This window comes from Zootoca vivipara, chromosome 10 (genome assembly GCF_965207765.1).
Source record: "Zootoca vivipara chromosome 10, rZooViv2.hap1.1, whole genome shotgun sequence".
In the NCBI taxonomy this organism is placed as follows: domain Eukaryota; kingdom Metazoa; phylum Chordata; class Lepidosauria; order Squamata; family Lacertidae; genus Zootoca; species Zootoca vivipara.
In genome coordinates this window covers 21,383,907-21,410,936 of record NC_142593.1, presented here as the reverse complement: position 1 = coordinate 21,410,936, position 27,030 = coordinate 21,383,907, and the positions used below count along the sequence as shown (strand labels likewise).

The 27,030-nt window shown below is 40.5% G+C and overlaps 1 protein-coding gene across 5 annotated transcripts in view; it reads right to left on the bottom strand.

Moving 5' to 3' along the window:
* Positions 1–218: 218 nt before the first annotated feature.
* PJA2 (praja ring finger ubiquitin ligase 2) overlaps positions 219–27,030 on the bottom strand; it is a 39,861-nt gene continuing 13,049 nt past the window's right edge. For 4 of the 5 annotated variants that reach the window (XM_088652967.1, XM_035099741.3, XM_035099742.3 and 1 more), the window contains 7 exons: positions 24,934–25,954; positions 19,814–19,999; positions 13,792–13,977; positions 12,688–12,799; positions 4,114–4,228; positions 3,753–3,874; positions 219–900 (listed from right to left, as the gene is read on the bottom strand). In XM_088652967.1, coding sequence (XP_088509093.1) covers positions 772–900; positions 3,753–3,874; positions 4,114–4,228; positions 12,688–12,799; positions 13,792–13,977; positions 19,814–19,999; positions 24,934–25,954 — 1,871 coding nt within the window. In that variant the 3' untranslated portion in view covers positions 219–771. The remainder of the gene's footprint in view (positions 901–3,752; positions 3,875–4,113; positions 4,229–12,687; positions 12,800–13,791; positions 13,978–19,813; positions 20,000–24,933; positions 25,955–27,030) is intronic. The other variant, XM_088652966.1, reaches the window with a different exon arrangement.

Sequence of the window (27,030 nt, the reverse complement as noted above, 5' to 3'; positions counted from 1 at the left end):
ACTAAAATTTGCCTATCTAAATTCCAACAGCTGATATAACGAAAGCACCCAGCTCCCACAGGTTTTCTATAGTCTGGATGATGTGTCCTCAGTTTCTACCACAGGCATGTCAAATTGTGTCAGATTATGAACTCCATAAAGCTGCCCAACTATCAGTTCTGGGTACTGGTTAGAGAAACACTCACAAGTACACATGCTATTATGAAATCACAGGAAAGTTGAGTTATTATGCTTTTTTTATTTCCAGTGAAACCAAAGTTATACTACTGCTGTGATCACAGAACGTCTTCACATTTGATGCAAATATGAAAGAGCTATGTACAAAGTAATCAAGTGGCACTATTTTTCAACAGAAAGAAACAACTCAAGCCTCAATTATATAATGTAAAACAGGTTATATGCATAACATCTGTAAGCTCCAACTGCACTGCAGTTGCATTACCTTGAACACAAGTGCCACATTAATAATGATCATTCCTTAAGACAAATTTAATATAAGCATTAGACATTAGTTAACAGCGACATGTTTTACTGAGGAAAACTAGTGCAAGCTTTTACTCCTTTTAGTCTGATAATTCTAGCTCTAAATGGTTTCTAAACCATTTAGAAAGGTCATACATTCTCTTTCTAAACTAGTATACTTTAAAGTGTTTTTAATATATATTTATATTTATATATATATACTTACATATAAACCAGTTTCACATTGTAATTAAACAGGAGAAATTTACAGTAAAATTCGATGGTTCAAACTCTTTTCAGATGTTCGTTTTATTGTGTTCCTGATGTACTGTGGACTGAAGGAGTAGAATCATGATCAGGCAGGAAGGTAACTGTGGGAATAGATGTCTCTGGAAGCACAGGCGCAAGCACATGGCGGCATACAGGACACGTTCCAGACTAGATGAAAGAAAAGGCCATCAATCAGTTGCAATGCAGCTACAGGAAGGTCAGGTACACAATAATGCCAAAATGCAATGCCTCAAATAAATGTAGATTTGCGGGTGTGAACCATGAGTGAGCAAAGCAGCCAGTTTGCTAATCTAAGACCACAGTCTTTGTGTACCTGCTTCTTAGGTGTCATGCCAATTTCAGAGGGATTTTTCTGGAATAAGCAAATTGGGAGACTGCCTTTGGTAAAGGTAGTGAAACATCGAACATAAAATGATAAATGTGGTATTACTTGTGTTCAATATTTTAAGAAGGTGCTTACACTAGATTTTTTGTTTAAAGTTCACTACTTTGTGAAATAGAATTTAGCTTTCTGAAAAGAATTTTGCCTAATAGTTTTTCGGCAGAAAGCCAATCTATATGCAACACTGTACTCACTCCCCTCCCCTCCCCCCAGACTAGTGTCTTGATGAGGGCAGGTTGAGTTAACACTTGTTGCCAACAGCAAACGTTGAAATCTCAAGAATTTGTTAGAATAATGTAGTCAAATTTTCCAATATAAAAGGCCTAAAACATTACTAAAACAGTATCTCTAACTTGTGTTTCACTGTAATCAAACTTTATAGTAAAGCTGTGAAATTTGCAAATATTCCAGAAACTTTGGGGGTGATAGTCTGGAATCTACTCATAGGTCTCTGGGTAACTTGCTGTAGACCAGCAAGGACTGCTGATTCCCAACTGTTTAACAATAGCAAAAAAAAAAACACCCCACAACCCACCATATTTTTCGCTCCATAATACGCACATTTTTCCTCCTAAAGAGGGAATGCCTGTGTGTCCTATGGAGCGAATGCGTGGTCCCTGGAGCCGACTTGCCCAGGGGTAAAGGCAGATAGTGCTTTTAAAGAAAGAGCTAAAGGCTAACAAGAGGGAAAGAGAAAGGAACCTGCTCAGTAGCTGATTTCAAGAGATCGGGGAGGGAGATAAGAGAGGTAGCTCTCTTCCTGGCCCCTTGCCTAGGCCTCAATTGTTGTCTGCAGAGGGAGACATGTGACTGACTGATTAGATTATCTGTCTGGAAACTGCAGAAATGGGTCGAGAAGCTGAAAAACTGCGAGTTGAACCCCATAAAAACAGGATTTTTTCCCTTTGCAAGGAAACTCAGCAACTTTGAGCTGATCCTAAAAAATGGAGCTTTCCCCCTTTGCAAAATAAGCTTCCTCAAATATTTAAATGGGGGGGGGGACAAAGATACATAGGCCTCTAGGAGTTGGCTGATATGCCTAGGACAAATCATAGGGGGCTTCTCAAACCCCCTACGATCCCCGCTGTGTGACAGGCGGGATGGGGGGGAAGCGGAGGATCGGCGGGCGCTGCTTGGGGAAGGCAGGCAGGCAGGTGGCAACAGCCTGTGGAAACTCCGGGGCTGTTGCCATCTCCCTGCCTGCTCCCCCGAGCTGAAGCGCCCGGGGGACGGAGCCGAATTGGGGGGGGGGGCTTTTGCCGTTTACCTTCCCCGAGCTAAGGCAAAAAGCCCCCTCTCACGCCACACTTCGGCTCAGGGACTGGCTTGGCGGCAGTGGGAAGAAATTCCTCCCCTTCTTCCCGCGGCCGCCAAGCCAGTCCCCGAGCCGAATTGTGGCGTGGCTGGGGCTTTTCGCCGTTTGCCTCCCCCTCGCAGCGCCACAATTCGGCTCTGTCCCCCAGGCGCTTCAGCTCGGGGAAGCAGGCAGGGAGATGGCAACAGCCCGGGAAGCTGCGGGCTGTTGCAGTCTCCCTGCCTGCTTCCCCGAGCCGTAGCGCATCGGGGGACAGAGCCGAAGATCGGCAGGTGCTGTTTGCTGGGGTTGACAAGCCCCGCAAGCAGCGCCCGCCGATCTTTGTGTGACAGGCGGGGCGGGGGAAAGGCGGAGGAACGATCCTCCGCTTTCCCCCCACCTCCGCCTGTCACACAACACAGATCCGAAGATCGGTGGGTGCTGTTTGCTGGGGCTGACAAGCCCCGGCAAGCAGTGCCCTCCGATCTTCGAGTGACAGGTGGTGAGGAAGGCAGGCAGGCAAGAGAGCAAGCGCCTGCCTTCCCCGCCGCCAGTCCCCCGGAACCCATAGGAACGCATTGATTAAGTTTCAATGCATTCCTATGGGAAACCGGGACTCGCTAGACGAAAAATTCATTACACGAATTGACCCGTGGAACGAATTAATTTCGTCTTGCAAGGCACCGCTGTAGTTTCCCACCTTAATTAGGCTGCTGAAAGAAAGCTAACTAGCTAGGATTGAACTTGTGTGTGGAAGGACTCTTTACTTAGTTTCAGTTCAGCTACTGAAAACAAATGCCTAGGATCAAATTGAACTTTATATTTTCAATACTATGTTGAAGCCTGACAATCATCACCAGCAGAGCTTTTCTGCCTTTAAACACAAGAACAATTGGATCTCTAGTCATTGAAGCATTTAAAAAAATAATTACAGTGGTACCTCGACTTACGAATGTTTCTACTTACGAACAGAGCTCCGTCCGCCATCTTGGATGCGGTTTAGATAGGGTTACTTCGACTTACAATTTTTTTCCGACTTGCGAATGTGCGTTTGGAACGCATTAAATTCGTAAGTCGAGGTACCACTGTAACATGGCACTGAACATATTCATTTAAATAGACTGGATAAAACAATGCACTTGTTATACATTCAAATGTAACTTCAAAAAAGAGCATTATTGTGGTTGTATGTTTGTTTGGCATCTTCACAAAGTACAACTGAAAGCAAGTAGGAAGAAAGAAAGCCATGTCCACCGAGTGTCAATGTTTCACAGAAATTGTGAGCTTTAAAGGAATTTGTTAGATTTCAATGCAAATACACACCTTTTGCAACCAAAGTGTTATGCAGGGCTTATGAAAGAAGTGATGACATGGAAGTTCTGTTACAATTTCTTCTTTGATATACTCGCTGCAGCAGATAGCACAGCACTGCTCCTGACCTACAGCTTAGGGAAACAAAGTACATATCAGCCTGCACTTTCAAAACCTAGGAGATCTCAAAGATTAAGGTGGCACAATTAGAAATATAAGCCTTCTAAGCATAAAGCTTTTGAAACTGGCCTCTAGTTCTAATTGCGGGTCAGATACTGCCATGCTAAAGCTTGCAAAAAACAAACAAACCCATAGGCCACCATTATTTTAATCAGAATTTGACTTGAGTTGTGAACATCTCATTTATGCTTACCATTGTGATCTTCTGTTATAATAATCTGTGGCAGACAGTCTATGCTCTCCTTACTAGCTGGTGGATGTGCCTGTTCAACATCAATTGCGAGGGACTCTAAATGTGCCAGAGCGGTCTAAAAAGATGCATAAGAAGCCATTTCTGTTATGCATAAGACAGATATAATTTATTCCTTTAAAAAAACCATTTAAAAGGGTTGCATGAAGCTCAACAACCTTAGAAAAGGATGGGCACAAATTGACATGCTTCTACATTTCGCCTCAGAAATGCTAAATTGATACAATATGTATGAGAGATCTGGTTGTAAATATTAATCTCTGACAATTAATTAAAGAATAAAATTTACTCCTTAATGACCATGAATCTATATTACTAAAGTGGATGAACCATCTGTCATCTTTTACTTCAGCAGGGGAGAGCGGTCCAAGTTCGATTGCCTTAGTAACAGCATGGTGCTACCATGGATTAGTCTCTCATTTCAACTACCTCACAGTTGTTACCAGTCCAATCTTCAGTTACAATAGTGGTTTGCATAGTTTAATGCTGCTATGGGACAGGTTATTAAGTCATGCTTCTAAAACATACGCTTCCGTCTTTGTGCCTTGCCTTACTTTAGCCAGCAGCTACATGAGGCATCCCCAAACTGCGGCCCTCCAGATGTTTTGGCCTACAACTCCCATGATCCCAGTGGTTGGGGAAGATGGGGATTGCAGTCCAAAACATCTGGAGGGCCGAAGTTTGGGGATGCCTGAGCTACATCTTCCTTTGTCCCCAAAATTGACTGTCCATGGTGCTCAGGCGGAAATGCAGTATAATCTCTTAGGAAAATGGAAACCAGATGGCATGTAGTACTGGTTTGCACATACAGAATGAGCTGCATATAGGTGATCAGGTGGTTCGATTGGGCTGCAGAATTAGGAACTTGCCTGTGGTGCCGCACACTTCAAAGATGCCTATGTTTGTTCAATATTACATCAAGAAAGCGTGTCTAAAAATTGAGAAACTCACCCACACAATGGCTATTATTATTTAAACAAACTTTCGTATGTCAATTTCATTGGGTATGTGGCCAAGATAACCGAACCCCCTTTCCATAACCACAAGAATGCAGTACATTTTTGCTCTGGGGTCTAACTGCTTAGACTACATCCATATTTCCAATTAAGTTCTGATTGATTATGCATGGTCATTTTGGTGAACAGATGCCAAATTTCACCTTCAACACTGCATCACAGTACTTAGTGAAAAAGTCCATAAATTTACATTACTTCCCCAGAAAAATACTAGAATGGCATTATTATTCATCATTTACAAAGAACTTTGCAGTTCTTCAATAAAAAATACAACATTGGAATATCTAAATCTATGTATTCTTTCAATACATAAATATTTATTCCATTAGACGACTTGCTGTTGTTTTAATTTAATATATTTTAAAAGGAAAACTGTTAGAAAGTCTGACAGAAAATATGTTCACTTACTCAGGAAATCAAAACAAATAGTACTTTGCATTTATACTGTGCATTTTGAGTGCTCAAAATGTTCCACATACATGTCTTCTGCACTCCCCACAACAGGTACCGTATGTTGGGCAGGCCAAGTTCTTCATATTGCAGATATGGGGCTGAGAAGATAGTGAGTTGCCCACAGCTTCTCAGTGAGTTAAAGGCTAATACCACTTGTGTTATGTTAAGCATACAACTCTAGTATTCAGATTTGTGCCAAACAAAAGATTAACAACTGTAGCAAAGTTGCGCTGTAGTTATGTTGTGCTTTCATAAACCTGTTGGCCACTTAAGGTAAGCTGTACTAAAAACTGCTTGGTACAGGTTTTAAGAAGCTTTAAACACTTCTCTAGATGAATTTTTTCCTCAAAACACATTGGCAACCATATTCATTTGTGCATCTGCCTTTTTGCTTTTGAATGTCTATGGCCGTTATTGATCCCCCTTTTGGGTATCACCAAGTTTGGTGCACAAGTGTCGTGAATCGCAAGTGTTTCTGAAACCTAGGGCAGCTGACAATTGTGTCCTAGAAGAGAACAAATAATTGAGACAAATTCTGCTGTTGTAGCAAAACTTATGGTTACAGGCAGGTATGGACACTGATATCAGAGCCTGCAATAAACCCAGATGCCAACTTTTCTGCCACATACACTTGGACAACACCAAACATTCCATCTCAGGACTATTTAATTGCTCATCTTTTAACATTGTGTATGCCATTAAATGCCAACAGTGCCCTTCAGCTCTCTATATCGGACAAACAGGCCAAACCCTACGCCAAAGGATAAATGGACATAAATATGACATCAGGAATCACAAGACAGAGAAACCAGTAGGAGAACACTTCAGTGTTAAAGACATTGGATTCTTATCTCATTATACATGATAAAGCTATCTTTAACCATATCACCCCTTGCTTTTCCAGTGGGATCAATCGTAAATTCTTCCTGTAAGACCAAATGCAGCCATAAACAGTCCGGCCCCTCCCCACTATATGTGGGGATCTGGTGAATTCTGTTTCAGTGTATCTGAAGAAGTGTGCATGCACACGAAAGTTCATACCAATGACAAACTTAGTTGGTCTCTAAGGTGCTACTGGGAGAATTTTTTAAAATTTTGTTTCAAAACTTATGGGACATTGTTAAAAAAAATACTGTGGGAAATGTATTCTGATTACAAAACTACTTTTCTCTGCTTGTACCTGTGCAAATATCTGATAGAACTTTATACCATTACTCCACCAGGCAATACAAATATTTCTCAGTAACATCATTCTCTACCTACTTTTCTTACTATTAATTATTATTAGCAGCTGCCTCTGCTTGTAGCAGAGTTCTGAATTTTCAAAATTGAGAAAGTTGTCAAAATATGAAAAAATTATTAACTAATTTATCCTTCAAGAAGAACCTGTCTGTTATATTTCCTCTGATTTCATGTTTAGTGAGATTATTTTTTCTAACTCCAACTTCACTGCACAAAATCCCAGTTTTCAAAGAAGGCGCAAAACATGTAATGAAATGTTGTGACATGCAGTCACCAACCCTTCTGCCTTGACCTACAGGGGATGTTCTCCCCCAGCCTTTCCACTAGCAAGCCAACACAGAAAGGTTATGAACAACTGGCTGCTCACAATGAGAATAATGTATTGCAAACAGTAAGAAATGCAGATCCAGCTGCTTGGAGATGCCACATTTATTAACAAACCTAGAATGATGGGAAACATAACACACATACAAATCTAAAAGATTAAGTTTAACTACATAAGCATGATGACAAAGTTACTTCAATGATTTGGAAGATTAATCTTCTAAACATCTAAAAGAGTTAAAGAAAGAGGGAAATATTTTTTGCAGTAAGGCTGCCATCTTAAACTTAAAGAAGGAATAAAACAATTCAATGCTATGTTATATTAAACATTTGCTTATGTTTCCCTTTACAACTGCTTTGCAACACAATTTCAGTATCTAGTTTAAGTCAGTGGTTCCCCAACTTTTCCCCCTATGGACCACTTGAAAATTGCTGAAGGTCTTGGCAGACCACTTGACATCATTTTCCTGTCTATTGTAGCAACTGTAATTCCACATAATTCAAATAATAATAAAATAAAATGAATGAATAAACAAACACACAATTCAAATAATACAAATATTCAGTGTGATGGACGTCTCCCATCTTCAACCACAAATTCATAGATTTGCCACAGACTATCTGAATGAAGTTTGTGATCTGCTGGTATAGGACATGCAGCACACACTTTCAACATAAAACACATCAGCAGGGCACCAGAACTATATTTAACTTAGATAAAAGTTCTGTTGATGAGGGTAGAATACACCCAATACCATTTCTAGATAACATAGGAATGTAAGAAGTATTCAAAATTATTCAAAAAGGCTAAGCCAGATCTAAATAAATCTACAGCCAAAACTGCCACAAAATGACAAGTACATTTCTTGCACAGCTCCTCCCTGATAAAGAAACACTAAGCATGTTATTTAAATGCGGCACATGGAAAAGGAATCTTTGTTTAAAGGTGTTGAAATAAATATATTGGCAAAGGAATAAAACATTCAACTGAAGCAGTGTTTGACTAGTACTGGTATATTTTCCCCACTTGAAAACAACTTCTCTAAGCTACGTATTTCAAGAGCACACAGTGTTTTAAAGGAATTCACCTAAACGTTGATAACACAATGCTCAAAGTCAGTTCTGAATTTCCCTCTTAAAACCAAGTTCAAGAAACTCAACCATCTTCTAAAAGGAGTTGTTAGAATCACAAACTTTTCTCTTTTTATAGGAGATATGAAATAAAACATTGAAAGAAATACACAGAAGTCTTTGGCAAAAGGGCAAATGGCTTGTTTTTAAATCAAATAAAATGGAGAACTCATTTATTAACAAGGAATCACACAACTTATTTTTATACACAACTAGCTGTACCGCCACGCGTTGCAGTGGCCCCCCTCCCCCCAATCATATATATATATATAACTATTGTTGATTTCTGCTGTCCCTCAACATGTAATAAAGATTGTATGTGTGAACAAAAAAATGTTTGCCATTATTGTATGAAAGAAAATATCAAGAATGTCTAAGGAAATTAGTACCCCTATGTGATATCCTAGGGCAACTGCCAGGGTCGACCAAAACTGCTGCCAGGTTCCAATACTACCAATAAGCCTGTCCCAGGTAGCACGCTTGTAGCAATACCAACAAGGGACTTGTCACACTTCCCTGAGCTTACTGGTGCCCTGATCTTTAGGAAAGCTAGTGTGGTACAGTGGTCAGTATTAGAGACAAGATTCAAATCCATAAACAAATATTTTCTGTAATCTATGGGTGTGGCTGTCTCTCATCCCTCAACATAAGTTATGCTTCAAAAAGTTGCATAGAAACTGAAGGTCTTAACTCCAAGAAATTAGTTTTCCCCTGGCCAATATTATATATAACTGACTAAAGTTCATCCCATTTTACTAAATGGAAAACCTACATCTCAACAGCTTTTCCAATTATGCATTCAGAAGTGCTTTTCCCCCACTTCAGACATTAGCCAGAAAAAAATGTGTTTTCCGTTTATTCATGAACTCAACAGGGAAAGCACAGAATTATTGGGGCAGGAGAAGAAAAGAAAAAAAAATGCAGAAAAAAGGATGTGCAGGATAATTTCAGCAGTGACAGGCACAGTGATTTATTTATTTGAATATTCAGCAGACCTGAGCCCAAAAGCTTAGGACTGGTCTATATGCAACCTTGATGCTCTTTCCTCTACCCTCTACCCTCTCATTTCTCCAGTAGTTGACCCCATGTCCAAATTCTGAATCTACATTTTTGAAAACATAAATCTGCATTATTCATTTAGACCACTAAACATTGTTATTTTTAATAACGCAACAACATACAACTCAGGCAATTCCTAATTTAATTTTACTGAGTAGAGAGAATCCAAAAGGCACCTGGCAAAAATGTCACTAAAGTGGCATTAATAGCCGAGCATGCAGACCCAACTGCAGGAAATCCAGGGAACATGTGAATATATTACAGATTAGTATTATATGCTCCCTATGCTGTTCAAGAGGTTGTGACGGAATTCTCTAGTTCAAACATATCCAGAATACTTTCCCAGGCTAGAATGGAAAGGATCCAAGAAACTATCAGGTTCACAATTGTTACAACAGGTGGCTGAAATATTGTTAGCCCAAATAAATACTGTGTTTCTCATATTATAAGTCATGTCTTATATTAATTTTTTCCTGAAAAAAACACAGCATGGCTTATTTTCAAGGGATGTCTTAATAAAAAAAAAAATAAAGTACCGGTACCGGTATCTGTACAGACCACAGACCTGCTCCCACCGGGTCTTCGCGCGCGGCAGGCAGAGGCTGCAGCCGGGTCCTGGGGCTGCGCGCGCGGCAGGCAGAGGCTGCAGCCGGGTCCTGAGGCTGCAGCCGGGTCCCGGGTGTCCGCGCGCAAAGGCTACAGCCGGGTTCTGGGGCTGCGCGCGCTGCGCGCTGAGGCTGCAGCCGGGTCCTGGGGCTGCGCGCGCTGAGGCTGCAGCCGGGTCCCGGGTGTCCGCGCGCAAAGGCTACAGCCGGGTTCTGGGGCTGCACGCGCTGCGCGCTGAGGCTGCAGCCAGGTCTCGGGGGTTAACGCGGCAGCAGCAACCCTTCTTTGCCACAGACCTTCTTCCACCACCCGGTACGGCTTATTTTCGAGGTATGCCTTATATTTTTCCACCTCAGGAAAATCCTGCCATGCCTTATTTTGTAGGGATGCCTTAAAATATGAGAAACACGGTAGAACTGGGTTTAGTTTTGGGAGGAGGACTTTTCAACCTTCCTTGTTCACTAAAAAGCAGAAGTTTATTATATTTCTCATTACATTAAGATTCCAAGTGTTCAATGACCTCTAAACTTGGATCTAAATTACTTGTGATCATATGGCCTGTTCTGGTACTTATCCCAATTTTTTTAGTTATTAAAAAAAACCCCATAACTTAGGAAATAGCTGAATTTACCCATATCTGAAAGCCTGAAACTGATCTCCTACATAATATTGAACTTAATACAGAACAAACTAGAGAAAATGTTATACTGAACAGCAGGCGCCAAAAATTTGACACCGAGGGCTATCTCTATATACTCTGAGACGCCTGTTTCTTGGGAGAAAAGCGATGACAAACCTAGACAGCATCTTAAAAAGCAGAGACATCACCTTGCCAACAAAGGTCTGTATAGTTAAAGCTATGGTTTTCCCAGTAGTGATGTATGGAAGTGAGAGCTGGAACATAAAGAAGGCTGATCGCCGAAGAATTGATGCTTTTGAATTATGGTGCTGGAGGAGACTCTTGAGAGTCCCATGGACTGCAAAAAGATCGAAGATCAAACCTATCCATTCTGAAGGAAATCAGCCCTGAGTGCTCACTGGAAGGACAGATCCTGAAGCTGAAGCTCCAATACTTTGGCCAGCCCATGAGAAGAGAAGACTCCCTGGAAAAGACCCTGATGTTGGGAAAGATGGAGGGCACAAGGAGAAGGGGACGACAGAGGACGAGATGGTTGGACAGTGTTCTCGAAGCTACCAACATGAGTCTGACCAAACTGTGGGAGGCAGTGGAAGACAGGAGTGCCTGGATTGCTCTGGTCCACGGGGTCATGAGGAGTGGGACACACCAAGGTCACCAGCCCTTACCCTTCCCCTACAACAGGTGAGGCAGGGACCTTGTGACATGATGCTGACCCCCAGAGGTGCCCTGAATACTTGCAAAGTACAATGCATCTTCCTTTCCAGCTCCTAAATCAGGGAGAGCCCTTGCCCTTCTCTATGTTCTATAGAAGAATTGCACCTCTTTCCAAAGTAGTAATAACAAATAGCGTGTTCCAGCTTGGCTTTAAAAAAACTTGACTTAAAGCAGAAACCAATGAGTGGTTTGGATCAGATGTCCCAGTACTGCTGAACCTGGGGGAGGTGGCCAGTCGCTTAAATGGGAGACTAATGGCAGCCATGTGTAAGACGCTATACAAATACAGTGGTGCCTCACAAGATGAATTTAATTCATTCTGTGAGTCAATTCGTTTTTCGAAAAATTCGTCTTGTGAATCCCATAGGAATGCATTGGGGGGGGAAATGCCCATAGGAACGCATTAATTGAATTTCAATGCATTCCTATGGGAAACCGCGATTCGCTAGACGAATTTTTCACAAAACGAATTTGTCTAGCGAAAAATTCGTCTAGCAGGGAATTCGTCTAGCAAGGTACCACTGTATAAATATTTTTTTAAAAACCTTGGCTGGATCTAGACACGTCAAAGAAGCGATTCAGTTAAACGCATCGTAAACTCATACAGGGAAATCCGGTAGAGAAAGACAGCACTCCACGGCACCATATGGTGTCAAAGTGTTATATTGCATATACAACACATATAAAACGCCTTTTCTTTACCAATCTAGCTGAGTCCCTTGACTTAAACCAGGGGGAGTATATAAACACATTCCCATGCTACAAGGATGAATGAACAAAACTGAAATAATTGAGACATCCATCCAGCAACATATACATTATAAATAGAAATATTGCCAATGTTTTTTACACTGCATTTAAGACAATGCAGTACGCTCAATGCTCATATAGCAGATGTTTAATAGAAAAATCCTGTTTTAATCGAGCAAAATTGAAGGACAGAATAAAGTTGATGCAGATATCTTTATACTCCCTTTCCTCATTTCTTCCTAAAGAGCAGTCCAAATTCCTTTGCACCCCACCTCCTGAGGGCTGAGCCTTTTTGCCACCGCCCTATTTTGGGGGTAGGGGCTGGACCCCTCCAGTGTTCAAAAAGCTATGTTCCACCTCCACTGTCAGAGCCACTGTGCCTATGACTACCAATTGCTTGGAGTCACTGTGGGGACAGTCCTACTGTACTCAGGTGCTTCTTGTGGGCTTCCTCACAGGTGTGATAAATATGAAAATGCCTAATCCACAGTGCATGTTCGTGCTAATATAAATGTAGCTGAGCTATGTTTTCCCTCAGTTTAACTAATCTTAAAATGAAAACTTATAAAAGTATTGCATTACCTCCATGGCCTGTGCCAGTCGTTCTTCCAGGGCCATATATGTAAGGAACTGGGGATCCACATAAGAAATGGCTTGAGCAACACCCAAGCCATCACCAAATTCATCAAGCAGCCTAGGGGAAAAGCAGGATTTATGTTCTCAATTGCCGTTAGATACCATATTCCCCCCCCCCAAAAAAACTGGGCTGTTACAAGGGGCTGCATACATTTGCCTCTCATGTTTCAGAACTTCAGACAGTTCTCAGTCTGAAAAACAAGGCACACAAAGAAACCTACTGCTGCCAGGAAAAACAACAATTCAACAGGCTTGGCATGGAGATCTTAGAACATGCATGCAACACAAAATCAACCTGATTAGCAGTATTTTCAATATGGTACCTTAACAGCCAAAATTTCTTTTCTTTGAGTCAAAAAGTGTTGGCTCTTTTAGGGTGACTACAGTTCCTCTGGGAGAAATAAGTGAAAATGTCATCTCCAGGGCTGAGCTTTAAGAGGTTTTTCTTGAATTTTTCTTTTAAGTTGTGCTAATGAATACTTAGGCGGGAACTAGAGCTGAGCTGCCATGCAGAAAGTAAACACAAAAAAATATCTGCAGCTACAGGATTTTTACTATAGTAATCCGTTAGTGAGTGGCAGACCAAAAATTCCACCTTTGCACAATTGGCCTTGCTGGTAAGTCCCCCATGTATGCCAAGGAAACAGGTGGCATGTGAGGTCAATCCTTAGCAATGGCCCAACATGCTAACAGGCCTTCCTTTTTGATATGGACATGCAGTGTGTAAGCACGAGTTGCCTCATTAAGCCTCCCCTCCCTTCAACATGCAATTCTCCAAACTCCCTCCCTCGACCCCAGACACATTTTAATTTGCGCAGAGGACGGAGGAGGGAAATCACAGTGCTATATAGCAATTGGGAAGCTAGCAGAACATCTCTCTAATTTGATTCAGAGGCTCACCAAATGCTGAGACCCAAAGCTCATAATACATTTCAGTAGTTAAGTTAACCTGTTACAGCCGCACAGAACGTTCATTTCTCAGTTGATTTTAATGCAGGCAACACGCGAGTGGTGAATGTCTCAAATAAGCATCAGCACATAGTAAAGTACCTCCATTCCACGTCTAGATCTTCACTCATACTGGAATCGTCTTCCAGATTGTTGTTTCCATCCAACATGAAAAAGCCAGGATGCACAAAATGGCTCACTTGGTCATTTTCCTCATCACTGCTGCTTTCAATTTCTTCATGATATTGCAACCAAGGAATTTCACCGTCCTCTAGGGTAGTCTGTTCCCTTTATACAAAAATGAGAAAAGCTATACAAAATGAAAGTAAAACTACATGTAAGCAAGTGTACAGAGTGTGTTCTTCATTGGTGAATGCTCATATTATGTCCAGCTGCAAGCAAACGAAACCTGGCAGCCATTTTCCATAGAAAGCAGCACATCCTATTAAGTAACGATTCAACAGCAATAGTTAAAATACCATTATTTCTTTTTTTAAAAATTGAGAGGGAGTAAGTATATACAGGGACGCAGGTGGCGCTGTGGGTTAAACCAGAGCCTAGGGCTTGCCGATCAGAAGGTCGGCGGTTCAAATCCCTGCGACGGGGTGAGCTCCCGTTGCTCGGTCCCAGCTCCTGCCAACCTGTAGCAGTTCAAAAGCACGTCAAAGTGCAAGTAGATAAATAGGTACCACTACACCGGGAAGGTAAACGGCGCTTCCATGTGCTGCTCTGGTTCTCCAGAAGTGGCTTTGTCATGCTGGCCACATGACCTGGAAGCTGTACGCCATCTCCCTCGGCCAATAATTCGAGATGAGCGCCGCAACCCCAGAGTCGGCCACGACTGGACCTAATAGTCAGGGGTCCCTTTACCTAAGTATATACATATGATATATACATTTATCTAATGTCTGCATAAACTGCTCTGGTGATGTGAGCCAAAGCCCCTAGCACATTGTGCAGGGAAGATATCACCCTACTACTCTTCTTTGTCTAGTCCATTTATGAATCTATAGTTGAATTTTGTATTCTCCTACTACTATAGCACAATGATGACAGTTTAACATGCTTTTAGAAGTTTTTTTATTAAAAAATACTTTAAAATGTTTTTACTTCATTTTAATTGTTTTATTACTTTGGTGGTTGCTGTCCAGGGCTCCCATGGGAGGAAGGGCAGAACATAAATTTACTAAATGAATAAAAATCATTTTAAACCCTCACTGTTTATTGAACGTTCTACCTTGCATAATTATTGAATGATACTGTTTCCCCCATTTTATAAACAGAATACAAAACAAAGGTTTTATTGTAACTGAAAATTAGTGATTTTGCTCTGGAGAGGAATAAATCTGCCATCTTCACAAAATGCAAATCATGAATGTAGGCTGTAATTGGATCATTTGGAAGGCAGATAGTCAGAGAAGTGAGTAGGACAAGTTAAAGCAGCTGGCTAACTACAAGAGAAGAGAAATTTATTAATCAGAGCTGTAATTTTTGCAATATTAAATTTATTTTTCATAAATATTAATAGTAGTCAGAAAATATCCCTTTGGGAATTGAGCCTGGATAGTTCAGCTGGTTGGAGCATGGTGCTGATAATGCCAGGGTTTCAGGTTCAATCCCCTTATGGGGCAGCTGCATAGTCCTGCATGATGATCCTCAGAGTCCCTTCCAACTCTTCAGAATCTATGATTCTATGAATTGTGGAAGTGGAAACATCCACTAAGAACATTAGCAAAATTATAAGCAAATTATATAGTACAAAAGGAGCAAACCTGAACAAAGTAATGCACTTATGATTAGGACACTAAACGGGCACAGCTTTTTTTTCACCTTTTATACAAGGAATGAGCCTCAAACTCCTGAGAATCTGGCACCGTGTGCTAGAATGAGGAGGCAGACCAATGACTCAATCAGCACTACACAAGTGGCTACTACTTGTACTGAATGACTGCGGAGGGCCTTAGTAGAACTATTACCTGCTCTTTGTAGAGTTCCTGCTCTTGATCCTTCTGTGTGAAAAGACAATGACACATTGTGGGCTTATACAACTCTACATCTAATAGTGTCCCTTCACTGATGAAAAACTCTTTGATTCAGCACAGGCTTCCATTAGCGAAAAGAGAGGGGGAGCATTTTCACATATTCTTCCTTCCCTCTGCAGCAACCTGCACACACTCAAGGGACTATAGGAGAAAGCAGGAGTTTGTGAAAATCACTTTCCTCTCACCTTTTAACTCATAGAAGTCTCCACTGGATCAAAAAGTCTTCTGTCAGCAAAGAAATACAATTAGATATAACCCTTTGCTTCCCCCCATCTGTCTTAACACAAAACAAAACAAAATAATCCAAGCTGTGTGTGTTTCTCTTAGCTTGAAATGTGAAGCTTGAGCAATTCTCTTCTTGATGAGAAAATAGGCTAAATAAAGCAGTTTATAAACCTACATGAGACTAACTCTGGCTAAATTAGCTGCAACTGAAATTTATCTTGCTTACTGATCACAGTCTGCTGACGTTATATAAAGGTCAACAATATCAAATGATTTACCAGACCTTCATATTTTTTGTGTGAAAATAGGGAGAGGGAATAATTTAAAGTTAGCTGCTATTTAAAAACTGTCAGCACTATGTATTCAAGAAGACACGTACCTCTTATCTAAATCACTCTGTAAGAGTCACGATTTTTTATATTGTAGTCATGTGACACGAAAAAGGTCATTAGCATGCAAGTAAAAGAATTTCCTTTTCAATTGCTTTATTGTGTAGGTGGACAAAATTATGGTCTTAATTATATTTTTCTTTCCATTTACAAACATAAAACCCCAACCCAATGTTTTAGAATGAATCACATGATTCTTCACTACTTATTTGCAACAAGACATTCCTACTGCTCTAGTCCAGTTCCCCAAAAGTGACTGACTTAAGAGGAAAGGTCATTAGAATCCCTGCTAATGAATTCTCAAGCTCTGTGCAACTGGTTGTACACATGCATGACAAACTGGCACAGCTCTAAGAAAACATGACAATTTTATCAGACCAAGAATTATATATGTTCTGTCTAGCAGAACTGAAGAACTGTAGGGAGTGGTCTAAGCAGCTTTACTGCAGCAACAAAAGCCCACTTTGAGGTTTTCAAGTATCTTATACAGTGGTACCTCTACTTACGAATTTAATGCGTTCCGAACACACATTTGTAAGTCGAAAAAAATTGTAAGTCGAATCCCATAGGAATGCATTGGGAGAAAAAATTCGTAAGTTGAAGCAACCCTATTTAAAAATTCGTAAGTAGAAAAAATCCTATCTAAACCGCATCCAAGATGGCGGACTGAGCTCCATTTGTAAGTAGAAAAATTCGTAAGTAGAGTTATTTGTAAGTAGAGGTACCACTGTACAACAAATTTATACCCTTCTCCCAATGTTGGTATCGAATATGTAACGGAGCACATGCACCTGTGAAAATTACATAATCAATGACGCTTCCCTTAACATAACCTTTCTGCTATGGCCAAATTGTAACCCAGCAAGGTAACAACAATGGGAAAAAACCATTTCACCATATATAATTTTTCTTACAATTTGATATCACAGACTTTTTGTTTTGAGACTCCCTTTTGATTTTCCCAGTGAAAAATGCAGGAACAAGTCAACGTAGGGCAAAAGCTAGTTTTATTATGAGTCACGGTTGTCCTAAAAAGATTTAAATTCCTGAACGACCCTTTAAACTGTGCTTTCACAATGAAACTACTGAATTAGACAAATTTATCTTACATCCATCATTACTGACTTTCTTGAGAATAAACAAGTTTAATAAGGTAAGATAACACACTGATTTTAGAGATACCATACTAAATTAGGAGCAGAATGAGGCCACATTAATGTTTTAGCTGTGGATATATCAGTGGATATACCAATGTTATTTATTAGCATTATAACTACTCTTATTGCCTGCAGCCCTTATTGCTCTAATCTTACCAGCTCACCTTGCAGCTGGGTGATAAAAATAAATATGTAAGACAAAAAGTTATGTGGTACAGCTTTATTGAGACTGTAACACTTCAGAATGCAGATAGAGGAAATGTATGTTGGAATGGTCCTCTCTGCACCAAAACAGAAACAGCTGGTTTCTCTCTTATGTGATCATTTTCTAAGTGCTCTTACTTGTTGTTACCTTGACATTTTTGACAGTTCATAAATGATAAAGCAAGTAAAATGGAGAGAACAGCCACTTCAACAGTGATATATAAAGCTGTCTGCATCCTGGAGTAGGCCCTGTACTTGTAAGTTACTGAGGCACAGAGCAAGAACAGTATCTGTAAATGCGTAAAAAGGATTTAGCACACGAAGAGAACACTCGGTAACAGTGACATCATTGTGCACCATCCCATACCCCTCAACTGGTGTCCAGTAAACTCATATCACATTCCATATAATTATTACATTACTAACAAACTGCAGCCTTCAAGTCACCATCTATGCACTTGAATAGAACTAAACCAAAGCTGAATTTGCTGCTTGACAATCACACCCCACCAACCCCCAGGAGATGTCACTATCTGGAGTCGTCATTATCTGTAACACTTCAACTTGACAAAATCATGGAAGACTGGACTGGGCATACTTGGCATGTCTACAAAAATAAACTATGCCGGAGTAAGCAGATGCTGCTTTTCATGGTGAGGGAGAGTCATAGTGCATTGAAGCTATAAAGGTAAAGGTAAAGGGGCCCCTGACCATCAGGTCCAGTCGTGTCCGACTCTGGGGTTGCGGCGCTCATCTCGCTCTATAGGCCGAGGGAGCCGGCGTTTGTCCGCAGACAGCTTCCGGGTCATGTGGCCAGCATGACAAAGCTGCTTCTGGCGAACCAGAGCAGCGCACGGAAACGCCGTTTACCTTCCCGCCGGAGCGGTCCCTATTTATCTACTTGCACTTTGACGTGCTTTCGAACTGCTAGGTTGGCAGGAGCTGGGACCGAGCAACGGGCGCTCACCCCGTTGCAGGGATTCGAACCGCCGACCTTCTGATCAGCAAGCCCTAGACTCTGTGCTTTAACCCACAGCGCCACCTGGGTCCCTTGCATTGAAGCTATAGATACAGGCAATCCTTGCTTTGCACGGAAGTTATGCTCCAGATGCCCATGCAGGGGCGTTGCTAGTTGCTTTGACACCCGGGGCATCAAACGCAGAGGCACCCATCGGGGGCGGGGTGCCGCTCCGCAGCATCATGACATCACGACGCATTCATCATGACATCATGACGTGCGGGCATGACGCCCCTCGCTGGCACGCCCCTCGCCTCCATCCAGAGAGCGCGCATGTTGGCTGAGCAAGCCCCTGCAGCGCCTAGTGAGGTTTTTGCCGGGCGGCTGCCAGGACCAGCTTGCTCCCTCAGCCAACGCGCGCTTTTGGTGATGTTTTCAGGTCACTTGCAGATTCAGTGCCATGTATGAACACACATCAAATGCACGTAAATTGGTTTTTGCCTGCACACTGTATGTCACATATTCAATGTGCTGAAAGGCTGTAGGCTTATTGGTTCTGCGTCTCTCTCTCAGCTAAACCTTACTGATCACAAAATAGGATATCAGTGCCCCCCCAAAGCTGTTGATAATGCAGAGTACAGTAATACCTCGGGTTACGAACGCAATCCGTTCCGGATCGCAGTTCGTAACCCGAAAAGTTCGTAACCCGAACACTGCGCAAAGCGCCATTTTGCGCATGCGCAAAGCGCGATTTCCGCAATTTGCGCACCCGCGCGCAGCGAAAACACTTCCGGGGTTGCGCAGTTCGTAACCCGAACTGTTCACAAACCGAGGTGTTTGTAACCCAAGGTACGACTGTATAGCAGAGCTAATGAAGACTCCACAACTTGCAGGGGGGGATCAGGAAAGAGGAGATTGAAGTCAACATCTACTTGGAAAACCTTACCTGATGTTACATACTGAAACCTATCCAAAATGGGGGCCCCAAAAGCTAATTATATACTTCCTGCTGGAATTATTTCAGCCAATGATCACATATGGAACAGTACATAATCATTAGTTTTCTTTTAACAGCAACTATCACAGTAAAGTGTACATAATACATCAATAATTCTTACTTAGTACACTTCATTCTATAAGATAACATACCCTGCTTGGAAACCAAACTCATTATGTTCCTCTTCCACACCACTGCTGTCACTCTGCAATTCAGGTTCCTGCTCCTCTTTTCCTGGGAGAGTCTCCCAGCTCTCATCACTGGAGGACTGATCTTTCACTGTCACAGCAAAATAGGAGGGCAGAGATGCAGACCATTCACCATCACTGCATTCAGAGCTGCAATATAAGATATTCCATTTGCATTTACAATGCTGGTTGATTTTTATGTAAAAGTTAATATGCTGACTGTGATCTAGCCGAGCTAAGTATATTTCTGTCCCAAAAACTATAATGAGAGAAATTTAAGCACAAGCTTAACTCCCCCATTGAAATCAGTGGGATTTGGTCATGCTTAAAGTTTGGATGGATTGTATGCCCATTGTATTTACTGGTACTGTTTCTCTATGCATTGTTTCAGTACACAATATATCGCCGAAAACAAAATAAAAATAAAAATGCATATCTTCCTTTTGGAGGACAAACTAAAAGCTGCCAAATCTTTTACCGATTCTCGTCAACAAAATTTTCTTTCCCAAATCCAAATGTTTTCAAGCTTCTAAATCATGGACATCTAAAGAGATCTCTGCTAATTGGAAACTGGGGGTTAGTCTCACTATTTGGAGCTGGTTAAACAGAAAATGGGAAATAGCTCTTTCAGCACACTTTAGGTACCATAGCAAAGTAGTTCAAGAGCAATCTAAACTGTAACTTGACTGTATAATTGCATCATTGTACTTCACAGTTGTTTGTTGTTATTGTTATTAAAGCCAATAAAATGCATATTTCAAAAAAATAAAACAAGAATCTGAAGGCATTTCTGCCCTGGCATGCTTTCAGTGTGTAATTGTAAATTTTGCTGTTGCATGATTTAACTGCTTTGATGTTGTTGGTTTTGGTTAATTGCTTGTTTGTGCTGTTTTATTACAGCTTTTTAACCTATTATAAGTAAATAACAATAAATTACCTTTGAGAAATATACACTTGAGATCTTTAATATTTTAGCTCCTAGTCAATTTTCAATAACTGGGAGGGGAAAACATTTGCCAAATAACAAGTCTGATCCATGATTTTCAAACAAAATGAAATCAAATGAACAAAATTTATGTCAGAAAGGGTGGATTCAATGAACAGTACTATATACAGTTTCATCCAAAGCCATGACACATTTGTACAAGTCTTGTGGCAATAAAGCTCCATGTGTAATATTTTAGACTACAAATACCGTACTACCAGAAGCAGCCAGCTTGGTCTGCTTCTCAGTTAAATAAAATAAATAAATAAGCTGCTTTTACAAGTTTAGATGACGGTTCTATTTAAAAGCAATTAACTGAAATAGCTGGTTAGAATGTTGTTACAATCAAAGTATGGGCTACTGAGCTTCCCATTACTTATTCCCAACATATAAATGTATTTGAATAGCCGTAAAATGTTTCTAGCATTTCCCGCAAAACACTTAAATATAGTCATTCATATACTACTGGTACTTTGCATTTTTCTTAACCATACCTGATTCCACATTTAAAAATTATAAAGAATGAAGCAGTTCTAACCTAATTAGCTGTAGACATATTTAAGACGCAGAACGAAAATTTTCTTAAGACAATTACGCTGTATTTTTCTGACCACGTTATGGGACAATGTGCAAATGTGATTTTTCCTCTGCCATATGTTCATGGCTTTGTTGAAAATAATTTAAATTAAGAAGTAATATGCTGCATTCCAATATATTTTCCAAGATTGTACAGCATTCAGTTGCTCCAACAGCTCAGAAGTTAAATATGATGAAATACTTCCATCTGTTCTTTATTCCCACTTGCAAAGGAGCACATGCTCATGACATGAGAGTAGTTCAATTAAAACAAAATACCCAGAAGAATGAACAACTAGGGAGTTGGTGCCTTGATGGAACGAACTAGTAGATGCTGAACATAATTTTCATTCTCAGAAATACCAAAGTGGTTTGGGCACCTCTTATTTTAGGATACAGAGCCAAAAGTGTGCATAGTAACCCCTAAACAGTTTAATGCTTTAACAGTTTTTCAAAACGCACCCTTCTGTTATCACCCTTCCAATCATTTCCTCTCTTTCCCCAGTTGTTGAACAATTTAGAAACAGGCCACCATTGTAAAATTCCAGCACTTTTTAATTATATTTAAAATCCAAGTCTTCGTAATTACACTGCGCAACAATACCCAGTTAGCACTGAGGGAATGATTAAAAGTGAAGCTGGAATGCAGCCAAATTAGAGAATCATTATGGATACAGCTATTATTTCTTCTTTTACTTGAGTGTTTGAACAAATTAACTTTGTGTCACAAAGTAGATTTAACATGGCAGAAACACATTTGCGCTTTTAATGAAGAGGTGCGTGTATATAGAGGAGAGCTCAGCACATGGAAATTTCATAGCTGCTTTTCATTCAGGTCCAAGTTCCATGGAAAATGCCTTAAATATGCTAAAAAAAATTAAAGTACTTCCATTCATTAAAACATTCAAAGAAAGGATAATGCAAAGGAAATCCTACAGATACAGCTCTGAAACAGATAGGTAGCCGTGTTGGTCTGAGTCGAAGCAAAATAAAAAAATTCCTTCAGTAGCACCTTAAAGACCAACTAAGTTTTTATTTTGGTATGAGCTTTCGTGTGCATGCACAAGTGTATCTGAAGAAGTGTGCATGCACACGAAAGCTCATACCAAAATAAAAACTTAGTTGGTCTTTAAGGTGATACTGAAGGAATTTTTTTATTTAGCTCTGAAACAGTTGTTTTCTTTATTTGAAGGTGCAGAGCGCGTATTAAGTTTCAACTACGGGAAATTAAAAATCTACTTAACTATCTAAAATTACTATACAGGATACAACAACCAAATGAAGGTAGCCAGGCAGCTGAGGAGGTTGGGGAGAAGGCTGGGAGAAAGGCATTGATGCAATGGCTCCCTGAACTTTCCTTTTGAAGCTAGTTCCAGTGGTGAGAAGAGCTGAAATTAATTAGCCCCCTCACCTTCCAAAGCTAGATTCGGGGTGTGTCTCTTTGGGGATGCATCTTTTTAGGGGGAGGCATGGCCTCCACTAGAAGGTGGGCATTAATGCCACCAATCCTGTGCTGTGGAACACTCTTCCAGCAGATTCAGCAAACACCCTTGCTTTTATTTCCAGGCATTTCTTAAAGACCTTTTTATGTAGACAAGCCTATGCAACTGCTTAAATTTTTGGATGAGCCAGTCATTTTAATAATTCTCAACTGTATTTATGGTGTTTTGTTGTATGTGCTGCTGTACAGTGCCTTGTTGTATTGTTTGAATTGGCAGTATTTGCTTTTATTAATAAATCAGAGGTGGGAGTTTGTGCACACAAGGATCAGTACAATGAGGTGTACAGTTCGAAATCTCACCTCACCCATGCTGAAAACACCCTGCCCTACTCTACTTGATAGAACAATTTCCATTTTTTGGAAACTGATTTTCCAAAAGCACTAAAGATGCTTGAAGCGGCATATTCCTGTGGCCTAACCCCAGTTTTTCTACCAATGAAGCATATATAGAATAATGAATCTGCTCAATTCCAGAAGATGCATTAACACTACATCTGCACACTGCTGGGCAAACTCGGGACAAGATATACAGTAGATGGGATAACTGTGCCCCTGAAGGATCAGGGGCACAGCCTGGGAGTCATTTTGGACTCACAGCTGTCCATGGAGGCGCAGGTCAATTCTGTGTCCAGGGCAGCTGTTTATCAGCTCAATCTGGTACGCAGGCTGAGACCCTACCTGCCCGCAGACTGTCTCGCCAGAGTGGTGCATGCTCTAGTCATCTCTCGCTTGGACTACTGCAATGCGCTCTATGTGGGGCTACCTTTGAAGGTGACCCGGAAACTACAACTAACCCAGAATGTGGCAGCTAGTCTGGTGACTGGGAGCGGCCGCCAAGACCACATAACACCGGTCCTGAAAGACCTACATTGGCTCCCAGTACGTTTCCGAGCACAATTCAAAGTGTTGGTGCTAACCTTTAAAGCCCTAAACGGCTTCGGTCCAGTATACCTGAAGGAGCGTCTCTACCCCCATTGTTCTGCCCGGTCACTGAGGTCCAGTGCCGAGGGCCTTCTGGCGGTTCCCTCGCTACAAGAAGCCAAGTTACAGGGAACCAGGCAGAGGGCCTTCTCGGTAGTGACACCCACCCTGTGGAATGCCCTCCCATCAGAGATCAAGGAAAACAACAATTACCAGACCTTTAGAAGGCATCTCAAAGCAGCCCTGTTTAGGGAAGCTTTTAATGTTTGATGGATTTCTGTATTTTAATATTTTGTTGGAAGCTGCCCAGAGTGGCTGGGGGAACCCGGCCAGATGTGCGGAGTAAAAATTACTATTATTATTACTATTACTTTTATTATTATAGATGTGTTCAAAGTTTGTGGTATATTTGAAGAGGCCACTAGTGATAAAGCTTTTACTTCCACTTCACCTTCATTCCTAAATTTGTTTGTGTGCTTCTTTTATGACTTCATTCTCTTTCTGTCATGTGGAGATAATGACTTACAAAGTGGTAAAGTGCTTCTGAAATATTAAGACAGCATTAACAGCAGTGAATATACCACTAAAGAAAAATGCAGCTTTGCTTTTAGCAGATGATGCTAATAGTCCAAAAGTCTGGGTCAAAATACTTATGTCACAAGATATAAAAAGTCTGGCTATCAAGAAATCTTACAAAAATTATGTTATTTCCAAAACTGCTGATCTTATGAGTAACTGCTGGGGCTCTTAGGGCTGGCAGCTCCACCAAAAAACAAACGAAACAAAAAACTCACCACTTTTTGGCACCAATAATTATGTCATAAAGTACATAGTGAAAAGTATAAACGTCAGATGGTATAATCTGGAATTTTCTTTCTTGGGGCCCACTCCCTTTGGCAAAGATCATAAAGGGGGCAATTGGGACCATTAATTACATAAGGAATGTGGGGAACTGGTACCATTTGGCAGATATCACCTTACTGCACTTTACATGGGGTCAGTTCTACGAGACCATTTAATTTTACGAGACCATAGTGATTTTCATTGTACAGGTATTCAGACACGTAGAAAATTTGAATTAAACTTTGCAGAAACTCTTACCTGTCTTCATCTTTGTTGGAGCTTGATAGATTTTTCCCAGAGTCTTCAAATTCATCCCAGAAAGCACTATCGTCCACTTTGCTTTTTTCTTGAAGTGCTAAATTTTGCTTCCTTAGTTCACTTTTTAATTTCTTTTGAGCTCCTCCATAGTCTTTTGGATCAAAAAACATACTAGAATTGCTTTTCTCTTTGCTGTGTTTCAGGACACATTCTGTGTTACAGTGCTGGACATCCACATTCTCACTCCACCTTCTACTGCTGGTCTTTTCTTCCTCTTCATTTGAAAAAGACTGCTTCCTATCCAACTGGCTCACAGGATTTTGTTTTCTAACTTTGGGTCTTACGACCAGTTCTGATGAATTCTCTTGGTCTGTCTTCACAGTACTCAGTTCATTACAAATTCCTATTTGTGTCCTAATTGTAGGATCGGCTGTATTTTTTTGCTGTTCCATATCACTAAGGTTATTTTTTACTAGACGCTCATCTTCACTAGATGTTTTTACAAGTGTCTTATTTTGGTGAGCAGTATCCAATTCTAGGCTAGAATGTCTCTTGAAAGGCACTGGTCTTATGTCTTCAAAACTTTTGCTTGAAGCGTTATGATTGAAATTAGACAGATGTGACTGCAGATCACTAAAGGAGTCCACTCCTTTCTCCAATTCAGAAAGCATACTATCCAGTGTCTCTTGAAATATTCCCGCTTTTTCTTTAGCTAATGAAAGATCTTTTTGGTCATTATCTTCCTCTCCATCACTGCTATCTGGTTCATAAGAGTCAATGTTTACAAAAGCAATTCCATTCTGACCATTAAGGTTATTGTGCTCTCCACAAGTATCAGAATTCATATTGTTACCCACAGTTTGGCCATCGCCCCAAGTGTAACATGCTGGAGAAAATGGAGAAGCATCTGTGTTGACTGCTTGATTCAGTTCAGCTTGACCAACAGGATTTTCTGAAGCAACATTCGCTAACAATGGTACATCTGTCAAAGGAGAACATACTTGGGCAAGTGGACTGGAACCTTTATATAAAAATGTAAAGAAAGCATATGTTGGAATGATAAAACCAATCAGGTTTTTTTTTATCAACACACATAATAAAAATGGCATTTGTTGATGATACTCAACTGTGGCTGTTCTTCATTAGAATGTTAAAAAAAGCGAACCGTAATATGTATATGAGACAATTTATGAAGATTTCATGGATGTTCATTGCTAAATTAAAATATATTTAGGTAATGCTGAAAAATCATGCTGTACAGTATTGTGTGTCAGAATGTGAAAGTCAGCATCTTGCAGTTCTGTTAACCATACCCTGACATTTTTATAGCTGCTGATATGCCACATATTAAGAACTTAGGGGACACCACAGAATGCTTGAACAGGCTGCAGAATTACTATGTATTACTTATCAGTCAACACACAGTATTTAATTACAGAAATTTTAAAGAATATCCCTGCACTAGAAACTGTATCAAACCTCCCAATATGGCCAGTTAAAGGAAATTCTTGTTCTATAACATCTTAAGAAGAGGAATGCAGTATTTTCTATCAATAGCTATTACTAAGATTAAACAAGTGCATATTTATTGTGTCTCAGTCAATGCCATTCCTTATGATACAATCTCCCAAGTCAAAGCCAAGTGCTTCATGGAACAATTTAATTAACGGCAGGTTCTGGAATGTCCTTCCTCTGTCTCTCCACCAGTATTTCTGTGATTTTGATAAAAGAATCTGAAAACATGGAAGGGCACATATTCTGCTAGCTTTAATAGGATGCTGTTTCACTTTATGTTGCCAAAGTTATTATTTTATTTTCATTTAAATGGTTTTATTGTGATTTATATTTAATATGTTTTAAGCAGCAGCATGAACATTTGGCTAAGAGGTTAGATGTAAACGTGTTAACTGATGATTTGGCATCTCCGATATTGGCAATACAATACAGTACTGTAATTGATGGGTTACAATATAGTAATGTAGTTGATGAGCATCTGCCTCGCATGCAGATTGCTCCAGGTTCAATCCCCGGGATCTCCAAGTAGGGCTGGTAAAGACTCCCTGCCTGCAATCATTTAGAGTCGCTGCCTGTCATCAC